General features: G+C 36.4%; 2 protein-coding genes across 4 annotated transcripts; both read right to left on the bottom strand.

Moving 5' to 3' along the window:
- Window positions 1-3483: 3483 nt before the first annotated feature.
- Window positions 3484-11713, bottom strand: Hey (Hairy/E(spl)-related with YRPW motif). Its single transcript, XM_085191381.1, has 3 exons — window positions 11329-11713; window positions 9797-10005; window positions 3484-4229 (listed from the first exon to the last, which is right to left on the bottom strand). The coding sequence occupies exons 1-3, from the start codon at window positions 11496-11498 to the stop codon at window positions 3706-3708; spliced, it is 903 nt and encodes a 300-aa protein (XP_085047507.1). The 5' UTR covers window positions 11499-11713; the 3' UTR covers window positions 3484-3705.
- A 5445-nt stretch (window positions 11714-17158) lies between these two features.
- LOC146536044 (bromodomain-containing protein 7-like) lies at window positions 17159-23795 on the bottom strand. 3 transcript variants are annotated; one of them, XM_085191457.1, is made up of 11 exons: window positions 23613-23795; window positions 23396-23526; window positions 23096-23221; window positions 22471-22677; window positions 21305-21505; window positions 20409-20432; window positions 19108-19264; window positions 18528-18665; window positions 18276-18416; window positions 17739-17875; window positions 17159-17590 (listed from the first exon to the last, which is right to left on the bottom strand). In XM_085191457.1, the coding sequence occupies exons 1-11, from the start codon at window positions 23638-23640 to the stop codon at window positions 17198-17200; spliced, it is 1683 nt and encodes a 560-aa protein (XP_085047583.1). In that variant the 5' UTR covers window positions 23641-23795; the 3' UTR covers window positions 17159-17197. The 3 variants fall into 3 exon arrangements, with proteins under 3 accessions (XP_085047583.1, XP_085047584.1, XP_085047585.1); XM_085191458.1 differs by lacking the exon at window positions 20409-20432; XM_085191459.1 differs by lacking the exon at window positions 23096-23221.
- Between the last annotated feature and the right edge of the window lie 411 nt (window positions 23796-24206).

Below are 24206 nucleotides of genomic sequence, written 5' to 3'. Positions count from 1 at the left end.
GGGAATTGAAAATAATGACCAATAGAGATATGAACTGAGCCGGTAGGGACTTGAACATTCTATTAGACAATTTGTCGGGCCCCGGGGCCTTCCTATCTTTGAGGTTTTTGATGATGACTTTGACCTCGTCTTCAGAGGTCGGGCGGAGCGGTTCCCCTTGCGGGGGCGTCAGCGCCCATTCTGCGACCGCGGAATCCACACGCGCAATGTGGCTCGGATCGCAGGGCTGACTACTCGGGGTACATTGAGCCTCTAAACTGTCAGCGAGACATTCCGCTTTTTCGGTGTCATCGGCGGCAATTGAACAATCTGACCTAACTAGAGGAGGCATAGTCGAGAGACAATCGACTCTAAAAGCTCGCGACAGCGCCCAGAATGCCTGGTGCGATGGAGCGAGCCCCTCGAGCTTCTTATCCCACGACTCACCGCGCAGAAGTTCGAATTCGAATCGAACTCTCCTCTTTAATCTGTAAAATTCCCTACGATTTTTGTCAGTCGGGTAGGTATCGTGTCGTCGCATAGCTACGTTCCTGCGTCTAATCAATCGCCTGAGCTTTTCTGAGATATCAAACCTACCGTCGGGTAAGTTTGTTACCTCTTTCGAACAACTCTGGATTGTATTTAAAATATAATCGGTAAATTTATTCGCCGCGTCTATCGCTAGCGCCGCGGAGTCGGCGATGCCAGGTATTAATTCCTTAAGAGGGGATTCATTCGAGCGGAGGAGCTTTGCGAATCTCCTCCAGTCGACCACAGTTTTGGTGGGAGGGCCAGAGGGGCGCTCGTCACCTAACTTGAGAATGACAGGACGATGGTCCGAATCTAGGTCGAGAATGGTATCTATTGAACGTTGCGACAGTGCAACGTTCGAAAGTATGGCAATATCGAGTACATCGCCTGTGCCGAGGACACTAAAGCGAGTGGGAGAAGGCGGGCCTATAACACAAGCGTTATATTTCTCTGTGAAGGCTAGAAGCCTCTTGCCGCTGACATTAGTCACCGACGAATTCCAAAGTCTATGTTTGCAATTGAAATCCCCGATCAGAAGGACCGAGTCTCCCATACTAAGTAGCGCCAAAATGTCGCTTTCTAATAATTGCCTAGACGGCGAACGATAAACTGAAGCTATAATTAAAGGCTGATGGCCTGTGAGGAATACCTGACACACCGACGCCTCGGCTGCTTCGAGAGACGGAGGGTCGAGTGGTATACAGTGTAAATTCTTCTTGTAATAAATCATAGTGCCACCACCGTGGGTGGCTCTATCATTTCTCACAATCCTGTAGTTCGCAATGCCAGGACTACGAACAGCAGGTTTAAGAAAAGTCTCCTGTATACATAAGATATCTATTTGATGGGCGTGCGCGAAGGCGCTCACAGCCTCTTTTTGGCGTTTGACACCGTTTGCGTTAAAGGTCGCTATTGACAGGGCTCTAGGTTTAATACGCGCGAGTTGCGAGTCAGCGGGCCGTGGGGTAAATCTATTTATGACCGCCATTGGAAAATTTAAACCGCGACGAAGCCTTGAATGGCTTCGATGAGATCTATATGATCTATAATAACTTGAGCGCGATCGTCGGAACCGTTCGTGTTCCTAAGTTTCGCCGCGAGGACTTTGATTTCTTTGAAATCAAAACATCTAGCGAATCTTAGCACAAGTGCTAAGTCGCTAGCGTTAGAAGAGGGGGCGGGCGCGGCGCGGGAATGCGCGGGTGCGGGCGCGGGCGCGGCGCGGGAAGGCGCCGGGCGCAAGGGCGCGGTCGCGGTCGCGCCGGAAGGCGCGAGCGCGGGGCGGGGAGCCGCTACCTGAGGGGTAGGCGGCTGTACCGGTGCCGCGGCGAGGGCGACGACCGGTGTAGGTGCGGGTTTAAACCACGCATTCTCTTTAGGGAGAGGGGCGGGCTCGTATTGAGTAGGAGCCGGCTCCTTTTTATTGGAGGTGCGCTTTTTGCCTCCGCGCCTAGTGCGTCTGCGCGGCGCGCGGGAACATCCGCGATAGTTCGCGGGATGGCCCTGCGTCTCGCATAGCACGCAGCTTGGGGGCACAGCGGGATCGGGGACTTTGCGGGGACAATCCGCAGTCGCGTGATCGTCTAGGCACTTAACGCACCTAGGCCGCGCGAAACAATTGCGGGCAGAGTGCCCGTATAATTGGCAGCGATGACACTGCCCAATGAGACCCCTCGTATGTGGGGGTTCGACTCTGATGCCGGTGAGAGAACACACCGACCTCAGATTGAATATTTCCTTTCCCTCCTTAGTGAGGTCAAGGATGACTAACACGATATCGAATTTCGCTTTGGTACGCGAATTATAGAGACGGTGCGCCTGGCGCACGGGGTAGCCTTTGCTACGAAGGTCATCTAACACGAGATCGACTTCGATCTCTTTGGGAATGCCCTTGAGAACGACGCGCAATTGGCGCTCGTCCTCCAGGGCGTAAGAGTGGTACCCTATCTGGTACTCACGAAGGAAAGAGGTAAATTGTCGGTGTTCCGACGAAGACCTAACTTGGATTTTGATTCCAACCTGCGTTAAGCGCGCGGTGGAATATTGGACATTGTGGCTATTGAGCCACTGCGACACCTTGCCCCATTTGTGCTTATCTTGCACATAAATGGGCGGCGGGGGTTTAACGCGGGGCGCGCGGGGGGGTACATCCTCTTCCCGCTCAACCGCAGAGGCGGGGGCAGGGGAGGGGAAAACCGTTAAGTCGTTCGCGCGGGAACGCCGGCCGTCGGGTTTGTTCGCCTTTTTGGGCGGGGGGGGGGCCTTAGGGGCCCTGGCCTTACGCTTGGCCGAGCGTGATCCGACGGTCTCGAAACCGTCATCGTCCGAATCGGAGGACAGGCAAGTGCCCTCCTCCATCTCTACCTCAGTCTGGATCGGCGTAGGGGCACGAGAATGCTCCCTCGGCGGGGCGACTCCGAGGTCGCAAGGCCCACCGGAGAACAACGGCTCATCATCGGCACTCGGGCCGGCAGCTGAAGGCTGCATATCGGCATCCGGGCCTACTTCGGGCGCGCTAGGCGAACTAGGCGCATCATGTCGCGTTTGCGCGAATTTGACGACGGCGTTATACGTATCGCCGTGGAATGTCTCAAGGTATCTCAGCAGCTCGGAGCGACTGAGGCCGGCCATACTTTGTCACTCCCCTCACCTTGCGGCGAGGGACGGGGTGTGTATTTTAAGACTACACTATATTTGGCAAGCAAAATCTACCGTCGGTGAACGGTAGGTGAGTACCTAACTAAAACAACTGTGTATTCACTTACTGAACAAACAATCCGGACGCTGGAAACAAGCGATGCGGGACTCGGCAACCACAGGGCAACGCAGCGCAGCAGGACGCCACGCAGCTCAGCAGTCGCAGGAATCCGCAGCACAACACTAATATAAATACAGTATCACTTCGACAAGGGATCGAAATAAATATAATAGCCCAATTGTGCGACCTCACCGAAGCAAGGCCGAATCGGATCTGTTTCGCTCATCTCACTCATCTTATATTTATATAAAGCTGCGGTACGTATTACTCTCTCCCTCTTTCGCCTTTTGCTTATGGAGAGCGCTTAGATTTAACTCAACTACAAGTTTTAAAGTACAAGCTGTCCCCTCTGCGAAATTGAATTCGCGACTACCAGGTATTTGCTTGTTACAAAACATCGATACATTAAATATTCAACAAAATATTAATTTCCATTCTTAATACGCTAATTCAGCTCCCCAAGGTCTGTAGGGCTTGGAACTGTTTTGTGAATACTGATGATGAGGAGGATGGTGTGGGTATGGTGCAGGGTAGTGGGGAGCTGTCGGGGCGGGGTGAGGTCCAGGATGAGGTCCAGGAGGTGCTGGGGGTCCTGGTGGTGCTGGGGGTGCCGGAGGGTAATGTGCGTAGCTTGGGGGAGCAGATAGAGGCGCAGCTATCGCAGTGGGAGCGGCAACCGACGTAGCAGTTGTCACTGGAGGTTCCTGCCTCAATTCTGTGTACCCATGTTGAGGTTGAGGAACACTTGGATATTGGTAACCCCAGTTGGATTTAGCAGCCAGTTCTCTCTGCGCTGCAAAACATTGGAGGTGACTCATGAGGCGGAGGCGGAGAGGATCCTGAATATCCAGACCTTCGCAGCTGACCAGGTATCTGGCGACTTCTGCAGCACATTCTCTGAATCCTATACTGTGGTAGTCCATGGCGTATCTTTGTGGGTCATACGCATATGTGTCAAGACCTGAAAATAATTTTTATTTGTTAGAATTTGGCATATTCGTTTATTTTTTCAATGAGATTGTGACACAGTTTAAAAAGTAAACTCAATGATTGTGGGTTTGATTCCGTTTCACGGAAATTTGGTATTCCGATTATAGAACGCGATTATAAATTAGGCTATCCAACAGCCATACTAATTATATAATATTAATGTCAATTTCGACAGATTCTAGTAGGCATTAAGACGAACTGGTAATTTTTATGTTTCACTTTTCAAAATGCAAAAAAAGTTTACTTTTTTACAAATTACGTCTAGTTTGACAAGTTATAAGCAGCTGCACTAAAAAGGGTGAAAATTTAAAGATAAAAATAACCAGTCCGCACACAGATGCATACACTCAAGCATTGTTCAAAGAAATGTATGAAATCAAGAAAACATTCCTTTCCTTTCTACCCTCTTTATGCAACAAGTATAGGAAAGAGATAGCTGAATTTTTACGTAATGTGCGAAAAGGATGGACTAGTAACGGGATCCCCATGTTTCCGGCATCCGAGCTTAGGGGAAAAAAAATTAATATGAAGATCCGCTATAGTAGAGCTATTGAAATCGAGGGGTTGCAGTCACTGGGCCACCGGGCCAAGCAGATAAGACGTAAATAAGATTTATTATGTGATTTGTAAAAATAGTAATATGTAGATATGTGTATTTGAATAGCGATAAAAAGCCATTTTTTTCTAATATGAGTGTGGAATTTATGTACACATCTTCATGTAAGGTTCGCGCATATTAATAAAAAACTAAATACGAAGACTAATAGAGAGAAAAAGAGAATAGAAACTAAATATAACACCGTACAGTGTACATACATATTGAACATGAAACGAAAGAAATTTTAAGACATGACTAGTCATGTCTGCTATCCACGTTTAAGCTATCCAATATTATTTTGATTAAATGTACTTTACATATTTTTTTATGCATAAAATTATATAAATAAATTTATTCTAAAATAATTCAATTCAATTACAATACAATTGAAGAAGCTGTTTGCAAAAAAACCTCAAGTATAGGAAATTGAACACGAGCTCAAAGCTTGTCTATTTCATTGTGTTTCCTGACTTCCGGCGCGGGGTCGTGGGGTAGTTTTTTCTTATATTTTTTAAGCACAGGTGGGGTAGCAACCCTTTCGCTTCCGTTTTCTACAAAGGCCACGTGATAGCGCTATGCGAATGTAGATTAGATGTTTTTGGTACCTTTCTTAGATACCAATGTCATTTGTAGTATTCAAATGATCTCTTTAATGTTTTTGTCTGGTGACAGCTTTTTTGTATTTTGTTTGTCATTTTAATTTTAACCTTTACATAATTAAGATGTAAATATATCTTCGGTTTGTTAGTTTTTTAATATATACATATAAAACTATTACTAGCAATATAGGCGGAATAGATATTTATAACGCCTCCAGAATTCGGTGGAAAGTGGGTAGCGGAGTCCACTAGGTTCCCTCTGCCTACCCTGCTTGCTAAGTATGAACGTGAAGCTGATTTATATATTTTTTTTATTTTAACTTCATGTTTTATCCCGCGTACAGTAAAATAAGCATAGAAAACCTAGAGTCCAGACACTCTAGTTCTACATTTTCCACCCGAATTTGAATTAATTCGTGTTGACACCACGTGGAACCAAAAAAAAAACTGAAAACGAATGTGAAAAACAAGACAAAAAAAAACAAAAACAAAATAAAATCCTCATGAGAAAACCAAATATTTTACAATCATAACATCTCAATCCCCTAAATTAATATGAAAATGAAAGCGGGTAGAATTACTCGACGAGACTAAGCTTAGCATACGTTTGTACTGCGGGGTGAGAGGCGGTCGCGAGCGCGTTTCCCACGCAACCCCTACTAATAATTATCTTTAGTTTCAAATTCATTGAGTAATAGGTCATTTGATAATAGTGGGGTGGAATTTGTGTAGTTAGATCAGCAATATTGCAAGTATTTGGTAGTTAAACAGGTAGGTTTCACGTTGAATACCACATTTAGCAGGGTAGGCGGAGGAAATTTAGTGCTAAGACACTCTGTTTCCCATTTAGCACCAATTTATCAAGATAATTGCATCTTACGTGCGTTATTTCTGCCACTGATGATGATGATGATTACTCTTTTATTTTCATTTTAAAAAATTAAAAAGTTTGAAGATGTGGAAAAAATAATTTGGGGCCGTTTGAAGCGCACAGAAAACGGGTGGGAAAATAAGTGCGACAGGTTATGGGTCCCATTGCCACTCGAGGATATAAAACGCTTATTACTTTCATTTCCTCGCCCTGGTAAAGCGCGACGTTAAGTTCCGCCACTCAACACACAATGCGTCCAGGATTCGCCGGAAAGTGAAACACAGTGTCTTAATCAGAACGGAGGGTCTTATCTCTAGGTTCTTTCTGCCTACAATATCTATGAAAAAATATATTGTAAAATATTGTTTTATAGGTAGATAATTTAAAACTAAAACCAGAAGTAATGACCTTCAGTGTTCACAAACAAATCCTTGACCCACTGAACTATTGTATTAATATTCAATCAAATATTTACCTGCAGTGGACATTTTACATTCAAATGTTTGTGATTTTCAAAGTATTTTTTGAATAACATACCTTATGAGATGTACCTTTTAAGATTATTTTTTGTTTGTTTCAGTTTCACGCTGTACAGAGTAATTTATGGGTATATCGCATATAAAACATAAACACAACTGTAAAATATCTGCGATTTCCGAGTTTATATAAGAGCTGATAAAGTGATTTGAATACTAGCCGTCGCCCGCATCTTTGTTTGCATAGAATAAAGACGTAAAACAGAAAATCCTGCAAAATGGTTTGGCAGGGATTATAATAACCCCCCTTAATGTCAATTTTTTACTTTCTAAGTTTAGTAGTTTTGGTTGCGCGTTGTCTGTCAGCCACTCAGTAACGGAACAGATTTGAACCCATGACCCATTCAGTTTATGACTTATCAATCTTAGAACAGACAGGCGATATCACATATCTCTAAACTATCGACCACTTCCTGTTCTCAGCGCCAGGTGTCTTTACCTGGCCATTGTTCGTGTAAATATTGTTTTAATTAGAACTCTTTGGCTCTTTCGACCCTTTTGTATTGTAATGACATTATTAATCTTCCAGATTTCGCGCAATTTTAAAATATTGTATGTGGAATGGCAGAGCACTCTGCCTTTGATTTAATATAAACATATATATTAGTATATATAGTTAGGGAGTGTAGTAGTAGTAGTGGAGTTAGACTATTACTAAGAAGACCTTCGTAGGAAGACGGAGAAAAACGGGATTGACGAATTTTGTTATATTGAAATGATCGCAATGTAATACAGCCCATAGCCTTCCCCGATAAATGGACTATGTAAAACAAAAAGTTTTTTTCTATTTGAACCAGTAGTTCCTAAGATTGCGCGTTCAGTCGAACTTTAGCTTATAGTTGCCAGTATAAATAGTTTTTTACCAAGCTTCCTTATGATAAAAATGAAGTAAGATCACATATTACTAATCCATCCACTATTTCCTGTAGCGCCAGGTGCATCTACCTGAGCCCATGTAAATGTTATTTTAATTGTTCGGACTTGTGGTTAGAATACTTACCACGGTTACCTTTTTTAAATCTTTTTTTCATCAAAATCTGACCAGATGTCGGTTTTTTTTTTATATTTTTCGTTATGTCATTTCTTTTAGTTGGTTAAGATTAATTATTTTATGTTTTATACTGCTACGGTCGCTTGGGAAAGTTTTAAGTGTACATTAAAATGTTAAAAATAAAGCTTTATTTCCTTTTTTTTAGTTTCACATGATTTCGAGACTTTATTTAATATTATTATTGAAGTTGAAGTTAAAAAGATTATATAGATAAAATATAAAATATTTTATTCGTTAAAATCAGTTGTAACCGCAATTTAAATTTCAAAGGTCAGTTAGTACGGAAGTGGAAGTAATTTACTTAGTTTTACATTTAATTTTGTGGTTACCATGTCGCTTCAAAATTAGTTTAGGATACGCCGGCACGCTTCGAATTATCATTTATCATTTATAACTGGGTAAGCAGAGTGAACCTAGTGTTAAGACACTTCGTTTCCCACTTTGCACTTAATTTGGATGAAATAATTATTTGCCTCGATATCGAGATATCTCTATTTTTATATTAACGTACTAAATCTATCAAGGCTAATAAATGAAAAAACGTCCCTAAATGTTTAAATAAAAAAAAAATTGACCTTCCGCTATTTAAACCGGACGTGCCATCATATCATTTACGCAGAAAACGAAGCTGAAAATTGAATCATATAATAATATGAATATGGCTCAAAATTTATCAAAGTTCCATCACCACCTGTTAGACCCGGAAGCGTGGGAATGTGTCATTGATAACATGATAAGGATAGCCATGTTGTTTTAAACTTCACGCCGTATCTTCCATAGAGCAGGGTAAACAGAAAAACATAGTGTTAAGACACTATTCCTCATTTTACGTTCAACATTCGAGACATCAATGTTGAAAAATGTTGATTGCAGAACTCAACGCCGTCTTGCGTCTTATTACATATTTACAAATTTCTTTATAAAAAAACATCAAGCGATGCCATAGCGTTAGATTTATATTTTTAAAACGTTTTTTTGTAGTTTTGGCGGAAACCTAACGGTGCATTTTTAATTTGTAAAAAGCGGAAGGGACCTAGACTTGGAGGAACAAATGACAGGATAAATGTTGATAGAGCCGTTATAAGTAGTGTGGCATAATAGGGAGTTTTCTTAATGTACGTAACGCAGGTGTCGAATTTGCTTAAGTTAATAAATTAAATAAAATTTGTGAATTTCGTTTTCAATATTTAAATACATAATAAAAATATGACGTAGTGGGGGTCAAACTCGCGCATTGGATTGCTGCAATATAGAGTTGGAGCCCGTTATGTACAATTCTTTATACGCTGACGTTTTATATGGTAAATAGGAAACTAAAATAAAAAAAATATATAATAGCCCCTAATTTTTAGCGTGCAAATAAGAAAATGTCTAATATATTTCTTTATTTTCTTACGATTGTATTATTGACTCTTGTCAAATCTTAAAATAAAATAGTTCGATAATAAATAACCTAATAATACTCCTGTCACTTATAATTTTCATAAAATTGTCATATTATATATATACTATGTACTGAAACACAATATACATATAGATTTGAATCGCTAACAATTTGAACAACAATCATTGAATGTCTAACTCAGATTTGAACTCACAATTTTCCTGTTATTTATTCTAAACTGTGTCACATCTAGTAGTAAAATGATTTATTCACTACTTTATATAAGCATAAAGGAAGTTTTTTAGAAGCTTTTCAAACACTTTCTTTTAGAAACAGCGTCACAATGACTAAATTATTTATTTACAGAATAAGCAGAAATTTTAAGCTTTTTTAACATTTTGTATTCAAGTGAACTTTTTTGTATACCAGTTTGAGAATTAATTTGACTGACAATCGAACCCACAACCTGTTACTTTTTCTTAACAATAAATCAATGTACCTTTAGCATGCAGCATTTTCAAATGGTCCACAGTGAGTTGTAAAATCTCAGCTTTTTCCAACTTAGCGCTGCCCTGCTTCTCGCAGGCGGCCGGCACGAGCCTCTTTAGTTCTGTCAGGGATGTGTTTATTCTGTCCCTGCGTTTCTTCTCTATGACTCCTCTACGACGCTTCCTTGTCATTAACTGACAGGAATCTCCGCCTGGCGATCTGGGAAAAGTACAAAATATATTTATTATATGTACGTTACATATACAAATATGTTATTTAGCTTTATATACATATACGATATATACATACATATACGATATATTATTTAGCTTTACATTATATCCCGTATATAGCATGGTAGATAGGGGGAACCTTGGAACGTAGTGTTAAGACACTCTGTTTCCCATTAAACCATATCCAATGTCCACTTAAATCCGCGCTTTGTCTCGTTGTTAGAGCGAGCGATCCCTCGAGCGAGAATCGAAAGCTTGTGCGTTGCGGAATGCATTACATTCCATGTAATAAATCTAAAATCTAAAAATATATATCTAACATTAATGAAATTATTTATAAACGAAAACAACGGGGCTTCAAGAACAATTTATAATTAGCTCCTTGAATTTTGGAGAGACTTCGCTAACGCAAAACTTCTATAATGTTATAATATAACATGACTTTGAAACTTTAATAAGTTTATGTTCGACCGGTGTTAAGGAAATAGGTTAGACTTATTACAATACTGACGTTGAATTTATATACTAAATATTAAATGTTCAGTTATATTAAATGAATGTATGCGACTGTTAACTCGAGGAAAGGGAGTATTTCATTTTCTAGCTCTGGTAACGAGGCAAAGTGAGGCAATGAGTTCCTGAGTGGGAAACGGAATGTCTAAACACTATGTTCTCAGGTTCCCTTTACCTACCCTGTTATGTACGGGAAAATGAGTATCTTGGGTATCGGTTATCTATATATTATGTATATAAAGAACTGTAAATAATTTTTAATAAGCAAATAAATAAATATTAGCTGGGTTAAGTTACGTATTGTGTACATTACTTACCCTAGCCATTAAATAATACAGCCAAAAGGCTATGATTAACGTAGGCGGGCTACGCGCTACGACAGTGCTACGCTCCACGTTGTTTCACGAGTATTATGTTAGGTACTTACAATGACAATTCTTATTGGAATCTTATTTACATTAAATTGAATTGATATTTTATTACGTTAAGATTTGTTTGTGAGTTCACTTTTGGTGATTGTTTTAAATTCTTTAATTATTGTAAAAAAATATGTATATACTTTCTTATTTCTTCTTTATGTATTCCTACCAAAAAGTGCTCTAAAGTAGCAGATTTAAGCTTAATTTACGTAATAAACTATACCCCACCCCAATATTTTTTATAAGTTTACATAGTACATATTCCAATAAGTCACCATTATAACAATCATATATCAAAAAATATTCTCTTAAATTTTTTAAGCTTCTATGAATAATAATAAAAACGTATTAACAAAGTTATTAAGAATAATACTCACTGTGCATCCTTACTGCTTTCCTCTGAGAAGGCATCGTCTTCGCTTTCCGAATGTGTCCTTTTATTTCTTTGCGCTGGCGCGGGTGGTGCTGGTGGTCCCCAGCCGTAGCCCCACTGAGCTTGGGCTTGAGGCTGTATGTTATTAGGTTCCATATGCCTTTGGTACTCCATTGTTATCAAAAAACACAAGTTTTTAATAAATAATATATAATATCAATGTTTAAAAGTCATAACATCAGAACAATCACTCTACAAAGACAATAATCACTATATTCACTGTCAAAGTTCACAAAATTTTAAAAATAATCACGAAAAAAGTTCGAAAAATTTTCAGGAAATTCCTAATTAACAGGCGGAGTGTCGCCGGTATCGTGCGCACGCGTCGGGCGGCGGCCGCGGAGTGTGCGGCCTGCGCGCCGCGTGGCCAGCACTGTGCCGACCCGCGGCGATACTTGCTTCACCACGTGACTGACACCGGCTGGACTAAACTGTACCTTATTACGTAAGAATACAGCTTAAAATGTGTACTAATTATTGGTAGAGCTTTGACAATAAAGCTTTTGAAATTGAGCTTTATTTTCAAAGGGATTAGGGGTTAAGTTTTTAGTTTTGTCAAATCAGAAAGGGCTTGACGTTACTTAAGATTTTTCATATATAGTAATATTTGTTAAAATATATCTTGTATTTATAAAAATAAGGTTGAAAATAGTTTATAATTAGTTTATTATGTTTAAAAAGGCCGCGTGGCCGGCGCACGGTGATTGTCAATTAAAATACGCAATTTTGTATGGAACAATGAACTATTGTCTAAAGTTAAGGGATGAATGAAGACGCGTGTCGCTTATATACTCGACTGTAGGCGATTTGATTTGGAAGCTTTTTTGGTTATGTATTTTGTGTAGTTAGGTAACCTGGTGACTTAGCTTGTGAGATTAATTTTTTGATGATATATTTCTAAACATTTTACTTTTTTTAATAGGTAATAGGTTGTTACTTTTATATCGAGGGTTCTGTACTAATATAATGATTACAGGTCAACGGGTAATATCTACAACTAGTAGGTAAATTTTGGCAAATTTAACTTTGCAGTCGTAGGCCGAGCTTGATACCTCCACGCCACCTTCGGAAAAATAGTCCTGACCGATAGACCAGTATACAGACAAAGAAATGGACAACAAAGTAATTATATGAGGGTTCCGCTTTTTTTTTTTGAGATACGTGTCCCTAAAATGAAATGAAAAAAATATTTTGTACGACTATAAAAGATTCCGCAAACTTCTACACGCGGATTAAACGATTATTTGAACGAATCTTGCAATTTTTTATCATTTGCACATCAAAATGTCAAAAAAGTGTTCAATCCTTACTCTGTTGTCTATTAATCTTATATCTATAAAAGATTTTCGACGCGTATGATTAAATGTACTTGATCTTCAAAGAAGGTCTCTTTGTGTGATGAAGAGCCTACCTGGATTTGAACTTGGTATCACCTAGTGTCATCGTCTTATCGTTTTTTACTGATATATCTGCCTTTATATAAAACTCGCTCTGGAATAATCGTCTTTAGATTATGTTTGAAGATGGACCTTGAAAAAAACGTTTTATTTTAGGACAATTTTGTGGGTAGAGGAAACTTAGTGTTAAGACTCTTCGCGCATGTTTTATGAAATATGGGTTACATCGAAACGACTAACAACATGTAATAGCCTATAAGCTAAAACGGACTAGCTAAAGTCAAAATGATTTTACCAATCTCAACCAGCAGTCTCTGAGTTAGAGCATTCACCTCACCTCGTCATTCATCAGCAAACTCTTCACCTTCATAATACTAGTACAAGTAGTATAGATGTTATAGTAAATACTATGAATTATATTTTAGTAACTACGTACGATTCATTTTCGGCAACTCAACGATGAACGAAATTTGCGATCACACATAAAAAATGATGTCAAAGTACGTAAAACCAAATCAAAAATGGTTCATCCAAATCCGTCCATATAAGATCAGGTCACACAGTCACTGTATAATGAAAAAATATATCGAAAAGCTCATTTTTTTCAAATTTAACCCATTTTTTGTGGGCGTGAGAACTATCTGGCAGGTGCCTTTTAGGTACATTGTCTCCATTGTTGCCAAAACTCTTTACATTCAAGCAAATACTTGAGATATACCTACTCGAATATTGTATAAAATGTTTTTAATTGAATATATCTTTTGATTCGTTGTTTGTGGGAATAGTTCAGTTGTTTATGTTTATTCTGGTCTAAAGCTAATATAAAGTTTATGGACTTTTAGCAATATTTTGATAGGTTTTGTAATATTTCGCAAGGTTGATCTCGGCTTTTGTTTATTTTATTTACTTAAAGTCTGTCGTTTTATTTTAAGTATCGTCCCTGGCGAGGGAAGAAACAAATAACGTGGCGCTTAGCTCTACGGACAAACTTTATTTATTCCTTTTATAACAATTGTTATCAATTTTTCCTTTATATTCTTTAGGAGGAGTGAACGGTAACAGACCTCGGTTTACTTATGAGAACATATTATTGATGATAATAGAGGAACGTCACGTACAAGAGGCCTCCCCGGAGGGCATATACATATGTGCGAGGTGAAAGAGGTACAGAGACCGTAGCGTTTGGCATTCCGTTCTCTCCGGCTACCCCGTTACGAATACAGCGTGAACCCAAGAAACTGCCAGTAGTAGCTTCATGTTCGTGCGACGATTCAGAGTGCTTGCAAAAGTCTATTTGAATAGGGTATTTTGATCTTCATACTCCAGTGTATTTAAGAGAGTCATATCTTTCCATAAAAATATTAGATACCACTATAAAAATATTCTAAAAATGTTTGTTCAAAGTAAAATCGTGTTCATTTTTTTAAATAAAAAACCTTTTCAAGCCTTTCTTTACAATTATTATAAGCAAAAATAACGGAGCTTTCGATCAGTCAAGACCACTAACTGTCACAATACAAATATAATACACTTAGATATAATAAAAAACATTGTAATGTATTATCATATAACAAGTAACGAGCCAAACAAGATTGACCTTTGAACTACCCTTAAAGTTATAGTACAAGGGAGTATTTTTGTCAGCAAGGGGTGTCTATATAAACTGGCCGTAGGTTCTGTTCCCGTGTGAATGCGGGTGCAGTATAAAGCACGAGGGTGGTATTAGAATTATTGTTGATTTTTGCCTTTAAGTTGAGAAGTGAAGGAAAATGTGGGAAATCATTTGTACTTATTTAAAGTGATTTTTTAAATAGACTAGTCGTCGCCCCCAATTTTGTGTGCTTTGGACTTAAAAATGGAAAATTCGGTGTTGTCCCATTCCTATAGAGAAAAGAAAGAGTGCACTTAGGTCTGTATTGATATTTCGCTTTCAACTCTGAGAGCGAATTTATGAACGAGAACGGCATCTCAAAATCGCTCTCAAAGTTAAGAATGGTTTATAAATACGGGTCTAAGAGTCTCTTAGTGCTTTCTATACCAGCGTTGTCTGTCAGTATGTCTAAATATTTCAGATGTATCCTCCTTTATATAAGAAACTGAACCCACAAATTTAACAAAAAATTGTATTGCTGCAGTAGTACACGAGAAACATGATTTTTTTATCATTTTAAAGTATTAACCACTCTCTTAGGAAGCAACATATTTTTTTTAGAAAATGTATAGTAATTATGTTATTATCGTACTTAGATGGTCTTCATATCTAAATTTTAATTAAAATAAGTTTTTTTAAAAAAAGAAAAAGGAAACATAAAATTGAAAACAAACAAATAATAACAAAATGACCTGTCATCATATCAAAATCGAACAAAATCAATTCCATTCCCCTCAAATAGTTGCCGATATTAAATGATTTCACGTTGATTTGCCTCCCCCTTCTATAGTAGTGGAGATGCGCGTGCGCAACTCGTGTGAGCGCGTGCGCGGCACTTTCACACCGTTAGGAAAAACGTGTGACCATACTTTTAGATTTAATGTGGACTAACTAACTTTAATTTTTTTATGTGCCTAATAATTTAGGAAGTAATAAATTAGCATCCCGCCTGAACCGTGGAAAGTGGAGAATGGAGTGCCTTAACTATTTTTACCTAAGGAATAGAGCAGAATTTGTCCCGCTACGTTCAAATTCTTATATGTTCTCTTAAAAAAATATTCTACTTTCGTAAGAGATTAAAACTTTACTATAGAGTAAAACTTTAAAAAAATGTTCAAATATTTCTAGTTTTTTTTTACATATTACAAAAGTATTTTATTTATTATAAGAAAATGCGTCTTGAATTAACTAATCATTCCTCCGAGTCGGTGTCAAACCCACGCTCGTTGCGACTGTGGTCACTCTCGCGCTAAGTAGCAGGTGATCATTGTTTACGGTCGATGCGAATCCATTGCGAGGGTGCTCCAAACATTTTCTCATGACTTTCTAGTAGACTGAAGGGTTTGTAGGGTTGTTGTTGTAGGGTCGATTGGTTAAATGCGGTTATAATTTTTAAGGGTGACTAATGATTATAACATTTTTTTTTATGTGAGAACGAAAAATTGTCTGTATGTGCTTATTTGATATTAATCTGTTGTATTTAATTTTTTTTTGTTTCTCCTTGTATATCGCACATAGCAGGATAGGCAGAGGGAACCTAGTGTTAAGACCGCTCACACTCTTTTTCACTTTTTCCGTCCAATTTCCGATACATTATATGTTTATTGCTAGAACCCAACCCTGTGCTTTGTTTATCAGAGTACAAAAAAATATAAATTAAGTACTATCATTCCCACTTGTGGGAATCGAATCGAAAGCAGTCGAGCACTTAAAACCTCTCCTGCTCTGACAAGACGGTTTCAATTTTACATGATTGTTACAATTACATCTGAAAAACTGTTTGACCTGTTACCTGCCGCCGAATTTTCTAACCGCACAGTACGTCACAAACTTAAGTATCATGCACACCACCTGGATACGTGGCACTCCTCTACTGTGCGGTTTTGTAGAAATTTCCTTCCACGCGCTACCGAACTGTGGAACGGTCTACCCGCGGCAGTCTTTCCAGGTCGGTACGATATGGGTACCTTCAAAAAGCACATCTATCTCCACCTCAAAGGCCGGCAATGCACCTGTAGCTCCTCTGGTGTTGCACGGGGTCGTGGGCGGCGGTGATCACCAACAGGTGACCCGGACGCTCGTTTGCCTTGTCCTTTTTCCTTAAAAAAAAACATCTTCAATTGAGTTTTTTGTAAACGTTAAATTTAACTAAAGAATATCAAATGAAACTTATGACATCTATTAGGGATAATCTGAACTAAGTAATCTTTCTAATGTAACAAGTTTTTTTTAATTGTCTTTATTGCTGTTGACCTGGACAGCAGGACTGGTCTTGGTCAGCGTCATCGAGCGGGAATGTAACAAGATATGCAATTTTTACGTGTAAATGAATTTCTTTCAACCGATTTTTCTTGTTTAAATACAGTAGTTAATAGTTAAATAACGATATATTTATTAATAAATTACAATCCAACGCCATCTATGCAACGACTTTAAATTAATATTGAAGTTAACAGTAATTCTTAAACTACACTATTTGTAGTTCACACATCTCTCCCATGCACCAGGGTAGGCAGAAAAAACTAGTCTGGTGATTTAAGAAGTTAAATTTCAAATATTTACAACCATTATATAACAAGACTAATAGGACTAATTGACACTTGATACCCACAAACAAAAAATGAGAGGAACAAGGTTACAATATACAAAACACTACGCGTGTTAAGCGGCAAATAAAAGCTTAAAATAGTAGATTTTAAGATTGAAACCACAAAAAAAAGAAACGATAATATTTTCACAATTTTTATTTACACCATATACAATTATCAATCAAAATCCTCCGTAGCATCTTCAAAATCATCAACCGGCATGGGCGTATCCAGGTGGTCTAAGGTAACCCCCATTGCTTTCCTTAGGACGGAGACAGGTGCTAGGGCGCCGGGAGGTACCCGAGCAGCCATACCCGCTAAACAAACAGCTACCCTCCTAGCAGCTTCCTTCTCAGTTCTCGGCGCCCTAGCAGCGAGAGCCAGGGCGGGGTGTTGGGCTTCAAGTCTTGATCGTTGGGCGCGTTCTAGGGCGGCGAGTAACGAGTGAGTGTGGCGTAGGGCGTTAGTCAGGCCGTAGTCCTTGGATTGGGCTTCTGCGTGTGATATCCATTCTGTATCTACGCCTAAGTCGGCTAGAGTGCGTAGGGCAGAGAAATCGATTTGTACTTCCTGTTGACAAACATTTTTTTATTACTAATTTGGTAAAATGGGAAGCATAACATATTTAGCATTCCATGGTATAAAAATCCCGAAAGCGATCTCCACTCGGGGAGAATGAACATATTTAAATTACGAAAAGTCAATCTGCAAAAAATACCTCTTCTTCCTTAGGCGGTGGTTCCTCAACTTGTTTTTTCTTATCAGGGAAGAGTGCCTCCATATCATATATATGCTGCCAAGGCGAGTCGGGTGCGAATCTAAGCATTTCCTCATTGCCTTGACCTGTCTCTGATGCTGTGAAAATAAAAAAAAAATATAGTAGATATAACTATACTTAAGATATATGAACCTATGGCCCAACATAAAAAATCTTAATATCAATGTAACCAAGAAAAAATAAATAATAAAAGCAAGAAATTACAAAAGAAGATTAAAAAAATCAGAATTAACAAAAATAAAATGATTTTAATTCATCTCTCTTTTTAAAAAAACAGCAAAAAAATTGAAAACGTGAATATATAATATTGAAATATTTTCTATACTAACAAATATTTTTTTAGATTCCTGATTCCAAAAAAAGTATCCATACAAAATATTTTTCTTATATAACTCAATAAATCTTATTAAATTATTTTCTTTACATTATTAAACATAAATAACAAAAAAAAAACACAAATTAAAACTGTAAACTTACGTAAAGTATGATAAATCAAATGTGATTCGTCCTTAGTTAAGGTAGCGAAAGTGCCGTCGTAAGCGGGCGCGTATGAACTGAACGGCCCATAGTGTAGAGGTTTCACACATTTTGCTAGATTCCTTCTATCTTCTCTTGGAGCTTTAAATAGGAAAGAAATAATTAGTTGACACTTTAGAAGTCGTTTTTTTAAATATACACATAAATATAATATGAAAAGCTGTTAATATTATTATTAAAAAGATATCATACTATGTAAAGTTCCTGTTCCTTGAGTCAATTTGCCAATATACTGTCCAAGGGTCAAAGGTTTGTCATCGCCAGTTCCTTCCACTGTATGTGTTACTATGTTCAAGGTTGTTTTGCCTTCTGAATCCATTCTGGGGAAAGCTAGTTAAAAAAATAAGCAAACACTTTTAGTTAATTTTGATATTTTTTCTAAAATTTTTCAGTTTCGGATTATCTTGACATGTATTGGAGCGATATTGTGGGTTCGATTCCTATTTGGGTCAAGAAGATATGTAAATCCGTTCAGCGGTTATGGAGATATGAGGTAATAAAGAATATTACATAAATACAAGATATGCGCGAAAAACATAACCCTTCCTTAGCAGTCGGGAAAAAATCTTTTAATAATTTGTAAGCAATATTTATTGTGCAAAAAAAATCGGTTCATTAAGGAAATAGTCTAATATAAATATATTTTTCTATCAATTTTAGATTTATATTTACAACACTCATATTTCCCACTTTAAATAAAAGAGATTGGATTTATCATTATATTTTTTATGGTTGCAAAGACGTAAAAGAAACAAAATCTATATAACATTACCTTTCTTAGCCAACCGTCGTCTATGCTGTTCTCTCGCAGCCTCCATCTGTATCTTCACACTGTCACCACTATCCTGCCTATCTTGACCTCCATCTGACACCACTTCCGCTTCTGATCCACCACTTTTTATAGGACTGCTTCGTTTTAGGACTTTATGCTGAACAGACAGACATGTTTTCATTATTATAAGGTAAAACATAAGTATATATACAAAAACTCATGCATCGAAAACTTTTTTTTCATCTGCTATGTAAAACGGTCAATACAGGGTCAATATTATTGCATAACATAGCCTATTTTATATACATATAAATCTCTAGTTTTAGGACACTCTGTTGTCCATTTTTATAGCAATTCTGATATGATTATTACTTTGAATAGAGTTATTCGCCCAAGTGGAAATCAAACCCACAACCGAAGGAACTGTTTCAAATGTTTGCACAATAATATTGAGCATGTATAGGTTGCTTTATTGAATAGCATGCAAAAGTCTGCACTATAATATAGGACGTTTCAAAACTAACAACAAAACAAACATTCAATCAAAAATTTGGTAAAGCGTAAAAAAGTCTAGGACATTATGGGCGAGAACAGACAAGTTACAATGCCAATTGTTATTTTTATCTGTGGTTAATACAAGATTTTGACTAAATACTTTGTGATCATAACTAATTAAATGACATAGTGAATGAATTAAATATACATTTTATTTATTTTTTCTTATTATTTTACTAATTTTAAATGAATTTTAAGAATAAATAGTATAAGAATATTTCACAGATTTACTTTAATTGAAGACTTTGGATTAGAAAACATTATAATAAAAATCATCACTTTGCTAATATTAAACTAATTTAGTATATAAATCCTAAAAAATATATCCTAATAGAAGTATAAAACAATTCAATGTTATTAATTTAAATCAGTTCATTTTTGAATTTATATAAAGACAAAAAATATATCTTTTTATTATGTACAAAGTTTAGCGAGTAAATTTAGTGCGCCGACATAGCATGTTTACACATGTTATTTTTGAATATTAATTATTGTGCAATATCCTACACTCAGTTCCCTACTTTCAGCCGAATTCTGGAGGCAGGTGTTGAGTGGCGGAACTCAACGCCGCGCTTTGCCTCGACACCAGAGCAAAGAAATAAAAAAATGAGAATTTAAATAAATATTTCAAATAAAAAAATGAGAGATTCAAAATTATAAAGCTATGTACACACATTCATGCTTGTTTTTTTTGTATGTCTGTTCTCACCCGCGGTGCTACTACGTAATATATTTATATTGCAAACCTTTCGACCGTTTGTCCTTAACGGCTGCGTTGTAAAACATTCATTATATAAACAAATTACTTTTCATATCTTAATAATATTAAATTTTGATTAAAGATTATTACAATTAATATTTTTTTAGGAAAGTCTAGTTGAACCAGCTATTCGTTCTCATCGTCTCGAATTTTATTTTTAAATATTTCGGCTATAGGAAGATAATTGCCATAATTATCATTTTGCGAGAGAATGCTATTAACTAAATATTTTTAAGGTTATGTAAATATAATTCCTATTGGAATAGTATTTACTATTAGGAAATAAAAAATCTGTACACATGGTACATATAATAAGTTGTTATATGTTTTCTAAAACAGTATTTCCCTTTTCTAAGGGCAACACTTTAAAAATACTATGAATAACTAAGTTAACTAAGCTATAAGCTGTCTAAAAGATGTAGGTTAAGATTTTGCATACATCTATTTTAAACTTTTATACAAATGTTAAATCACATCAGAGATTAAATTAGAAGTGTTATTCGCAGCATCTTTGTTTTTAGATTACAGATAAAATGTTTAAAGAACACATTTGTAAGACTTGCTTGATATTTTAGAAGATAAATCTTATTTTACATTTTAGCATAGACAGACAAGTTCATTTTAATATTCTTGTTGTATCATTTTGTATATTAACAGTAAAAGATATGTATTGCTTATATTTATTTATAGTACTTATATAATAGTTAACTCTTTCATTCATTTTCAATTTTGTAATAATTAGAATAAGTCATACTTTCTTTTACATCCCAAAATATAGTCACTTAACATAAATTACAACCTGTGATAAAAAAATCCCTTCCACTAAAAAGAACTAAAAATAAACTTGACACAAAAACACAATAATCTAAAATTATAACTCACCACATCCATCTTCCCAATATCGAATCCCAGTTCTCGTATCGGTATTTCATACATATATGTCAATATGTCGCCTAGGGGCCTTAACTTTTGAGGTGTAAGTTGCTTTAGACCTGCATGTAGAAGACGTTTGGCCGCTTTATGGTAGACTGTACCAGGTTTGTTATATTTCATTGCGTTGTTACACATTATTTTGAAATCACTCTGTAAATGGAAAAAAATTACATTAATGGCATGGACCATGGTATCCTATTTGTTATAGTGAGGATTGTTAGTTTGATTGTCACTTGGAGGATTTAAATATTTTCTTTATGTAGCTTGAATAACAAGACAAAACGCGGCATTGAGCTCTCCCACTAAACACGAAATGTCATGATAACTGGAATGCTATTATTTGTTTTCTAGCTGGAAAATAACTATGTTCATAATAAAAATTTTCACAGTAAAAATATAATATACTAGTGGACCCGGACGCAGCTACGCCTGCTTGAACTATAAGAATATTTATTAAATATTATATAATATATTTATTTTTATAAGGATGAATATCAAAATATAAGTTCATTTTGGGTGACGTTTTTTTAAAACAACAAAGAAACTTTGCAAACCGGTGTTTAGCAACGAAGGTTGTTATTAACATGGCAGAATAAATTGCATGTCAAATTAGAAAGTATTTTAATTTATTAGTATATATGTGTAATGTAATATTATATAGCCTATAGCACTTCTGAAGAATGCAGCTTTCATACAAAACAAAAACATAGTAAATCGGACCAGTAGATCCAGAGATCTTAGCGTTCAAACAAACAAACAAACAAACTCTTCCGCTTTATTATATTAGTATAGATTATATTTTTGTACACAAATTATACTATGCACCATGGCTGTAAATTAAATTTTAGGGGATTCAGTTCCCACATGGGGGAATGAATTATTTTTAATTTTCCAGCCCAGAGACTGGAGAAGTGTGCCATTGAGTTCTGTTGAGTTGAGCCTCGAATGGACAGAAATCAGAAAACCCTCCCTTGCATTTTGATTTCCATCTTCATTTAAATTAATATTTGCATGTATATTGAATAAGTGGGGAACAGTGTCTTAAAATTAGGTTCCATCCGTCTATCATGCGGAACACAGGATCAAGCTAAAAAAAATATATAATATACACTTACAATAAAACAATTAAGTGATTTGTACTCATTATCATCAATCTTTTGCTTCATAGTTGAGAAGTCCATGGGTTTTTTTATAATATTAGAGTAGTTTGGTGCAAAATTATCATTCACAGGCCATGCAAAGAACTGGTGTGGATCCCGTTTCTCCAAGTTACGTAGAAGTTGTTCTAAAAGCCTAGATAGGGGACGGCGTTTCTGACTTGCCTGTGAACATTATCATTAAATGTAATTCTATACTTCAGAAGGAATTATACTGTTTTAGAAAACTTATTAAAATTTTAATGTAATGGAAGCATAGAAGTTAAACTGATAGGGAGTGCTCAGATCAATAACAATTTATATTAAATTTTCTTGAGATTGTACAAGTTGTTTGTACAAGTGCTTTGACAGATTTCAGGAGGCATAGTGTCAAGTCCCAGTATGTTGATATTTTAATACAATTCCTAAGAAAGAATGTAATGTTTAATGTATAATTTTATTTCAGTTTCATACATATAACAGGACAGGCAGGACATTGACTGTTCAGGAGCTGAAATGTAGCTTAGTGTCTACAGTCAGATGCTGTGCTGCCACATTACAATGACCTCATCATTATTATCAATGGGTGTGATTGTTTTCTTACTTTTAGTACACAAGTGCGAGGTTCACGGTGTGAGGCCGGTGATATAGGGCCAGGGCCTGGACTCGATCGACGGTACATTTTTTTTAACCCACTCTCATCTTCAGTTTCATCATCTTCTGATTTTATCTATAAACCAGATAATATAACCAATTTATTAATTAATAATTTGGTTTTTCTATTTTTACTAAATATTTTAAGTTGAAATCAATGTTTTTCTATAAAATTTATAGAAAATTTAAGACACTGGTTGTATTGTCTCGTTTTTAAAAGTCAATTTAATATTTAAAAGATATATCTTACAAAAACTAAATCAATTTCCCGGCGTCGTCTTCGCTTCTTCTTTACTTTGCCCTCACTAGTTTTGGGATCATCAGTGGACATGTCCGCCACGGTCGAATGTTCAGCATCGCTCATATCACATATTTCTTCTTCTACAAAAACATTGAAACATTTAAAATAACTAGTTCAAATTAGAAGAAAATACAAGTATTTCTTTGAACAATTGATTTGTTCTTACTGCAACTTAATTTTTCCGCGTCGTCCATTCTTCTAGTAATGTGTATATAGGTAAAACAATTTAAATTAATACAATATCGATATAATACAGTCAGAATTTAAAGTGTATTAATATTTATATGAACTGTAATAATTGAGAAACGATTTCCGTGACGTTTCGGAATGCGAAGCTAATTTGACGTTAATAGTTAACGTTTGACAATATATGTTCCATTTTACGTTGTTTTTTAAAGTTAAACAAAATTTTGCAGATGTTAATAAATAAAGAATATATGTACAAAAAATTAAATATTTTAATAAATAGCACGGTATATTATAATTTTTTTTTATTTTTTTTATTTTTAATAATTAGTCTTTAAAATCACGGTATTGCGTGTCGATAATCGCTAGGTTTACATTATAATAATATACCTATTCTTTCGTATTTAGTTTGATATCAGTTCAAAGGTTATTATATTTTAATGACAAATTTTATTTTTTCATATGGTACATTCCACCTCATTTTTTTAACATATGGTATGTAATTATTTCAATGAATAAAAGTCTGTATATTAAGTATTTAGTAGTTTTAAAGAAAACGAATATATTACCACTG

Source organism: Heliconius melpomene, chromosome 10 (assembly GCF_056956725.1).
Source record: "Heliconius melpomene rosina isolate 202511_hmr_F chromosome 10, ASM5695672v1, whole genome shotgun sequence".
Taxonomy (NCBI): domain Eukaryota; kingdom Metazoa; phylum Arthropoda; class Insecta; order Lepidoptera; family Nymphalidae; genus Heliconius; species Heliconius melpomene.
The sequence above is the reverse complement of the archived record's forward strand: the minus strand, read 5'-3'. Positions and strand labels throughout refer to the sequence as shown.